Source organism: Scyliorhinus canicula, chromosome 16 (genome assembly GCF_902713615.1).
Source record: "Scyliorhinus canicula chromosome 16, sScyCan1.1, whole genome shotgun sequence".
NCBI lineage: Eukaryota > Metazoa > Chordata > Chondrichthyes > Carcharhiniformes > Scyliorhinidae > Scyliorhinus > Scyliorhinus canicula.
Genome location: NC_052161.1, coordinates 86,110,206 through 86,111,877, shown reverse-complemented (window position 1 = coordinate 86,111,877; position 1,672 = coordinate 86,110,206). Strand labels below are relative to the sequence as shown.

General features: G+C 47.7%; 1 protein-coding gene across 1 annotated transcript in view; it reads left to right on the top strand.

The window, feature by feature from the left end:
- Nucleotides 1–914, top strand: part of ncapd2 (non-SMC condensin I complex, subunit D2) — a 52,193-nt gene extending 51,279 nt beyond the window's left edge. Inside the window, exon 16 of the mRNA XM_038774041.1 lies at nt 257–914. Within this exon, the coding sequence (XP_038629969.1) occupies nt 257–552 (296 nt within the window). The 3' untranslated portion in view covers nt 553–914. The remainder of the gene's footprint in view (nt 1–256) is intronic.
- The last annotated feature ends 758 nt before the right edge of the window (nt 915–1,672 follow it).

The window sequence follows — 1,672 nt, the reverse complement described above, 5'->3', positions numbered from 1 at the left end:
TGACACAGACCTGAATCTGCAAGCTGGTTCCTGAAGGTCTCTCTCACACACTCTCAAAGCGGTTTATCCAAGACATCTCTTTATTGCAAGTACTCCTGGGCCGGGCTAACTGTATTTAAAAGTAGATTTTGACCTAAGACTGGTTTTGCTTGAGTGGAAATTAGAGATAACAGTTAGGATTCAGTGTTTTGTTGTCATTGTTAAGCATTTTTTAGTGGGTAATTGTGAGCTATTTTCTTTTGGCCCCCTACCTCAGCCACGGAAGTATGTCCGGATTCTCCATCCACCCTGCCAGCTCACGTCCTGGGCAACCTGATTGCCACTGTGGGTCATGTGGCTCTCCAGCAGATGCTGCACCTCGAGCGAGCCGTGGGGCCGGAGATGCAGCGGCGTCGCCTGAACCGTGAGCAGCAAGAAGTCAAGCAAAAGATGAAGGGGAAAACCACGGTGAGGGAAAGGACCCTGACCCACCTCCCACCAACACCCTGCAAACCGAATGGCCTCCTCCTGCTTCTATGTTCCTATGTAACCCTGTCAGTCATCGAAATATAGAAAATAGGAGCTGAAGGAGGCCCTACGAGCCTGCTCCGCCATTCATTATGATAATGGCTGATCATTTAGCTGAGTAACCTCTTCCTGCTTCCCCGTGCCTCCATATCCTTTGATTCCTTTCATCTCAAGTGCTATATCTAACTCCTCTTGTAACCATACCATGTTTTAGCATCAACTACTTCCTGTGGTAATGAATTTCACAGGCTCACCACTCTTTGGATGAAGAAATTTCTCCTCATCACTGTCCTAATTGGCCTACCCCATATCCTTTGTGACCCCTGATTGTGAAGTCCCCCACCATCAGGAACATCCTGCAGCTATCCTGTCCTGTTAGAATTTTAATAGTTTTCTACGAGATTCCCCCTCGTTCTTCTGAACTCCAGCAAATACAATCCTAACCAATTCAATCTCTCCTCGATCATCGGTCCCGCCATCCCAGGAATCAGTCTGGGAAATGTTTGCTGCACTCCCTCTAAATCAAGAACATCCTTCCTCAGATATGGAGACCAAAACTGCACACAATATTCCAGGTGTGGTCTCGTAATTGCAGTAGGCATCCCTGCTGCTGTACTCGAATCCTCTCGCAATGAAGGCCAACATACCATTTTCCGCCTTCACTGTCTGCAGCACCTGCATGCTTATCTTGAGCGACTGATGTGCAAGGACACCCAGGTCTCATTGCACATTTCCCTCTCTCTCAATCTATAGCCAGTCAGATAATCTGCCTTCCTGTTTTTGCTGCCAATGTGGATAACCCTGCATTTCTCCAAATTATACTGCATCTGCCATGCATTTGCCCACTAAAATCAACTTGTCCAAATCATGCTCCAGCATCTCTATCCTCCTTATAGTTAACCAAACCCCGCCCCCAACTTTCTGTCATTGCAAAAATGGAGATATTACATTTAGTTCCCACAGATCATTAACCAGGGAAGGCTCTCACTTCCTGCCAACAGTTTTGGGATCTCTCCTACCTTCCCAACTGTCTTCAGACCCTTCCCCCATCTTCCTCCATCCTGCCTCATCCTTCCAGATTCCTGCCCCAAGAGAGTCAGATCATAGGGTGGGGTAGGTCGGCCTCCAAACCTGGTCCCCCATTTGATTCTATCATGGCCGATCT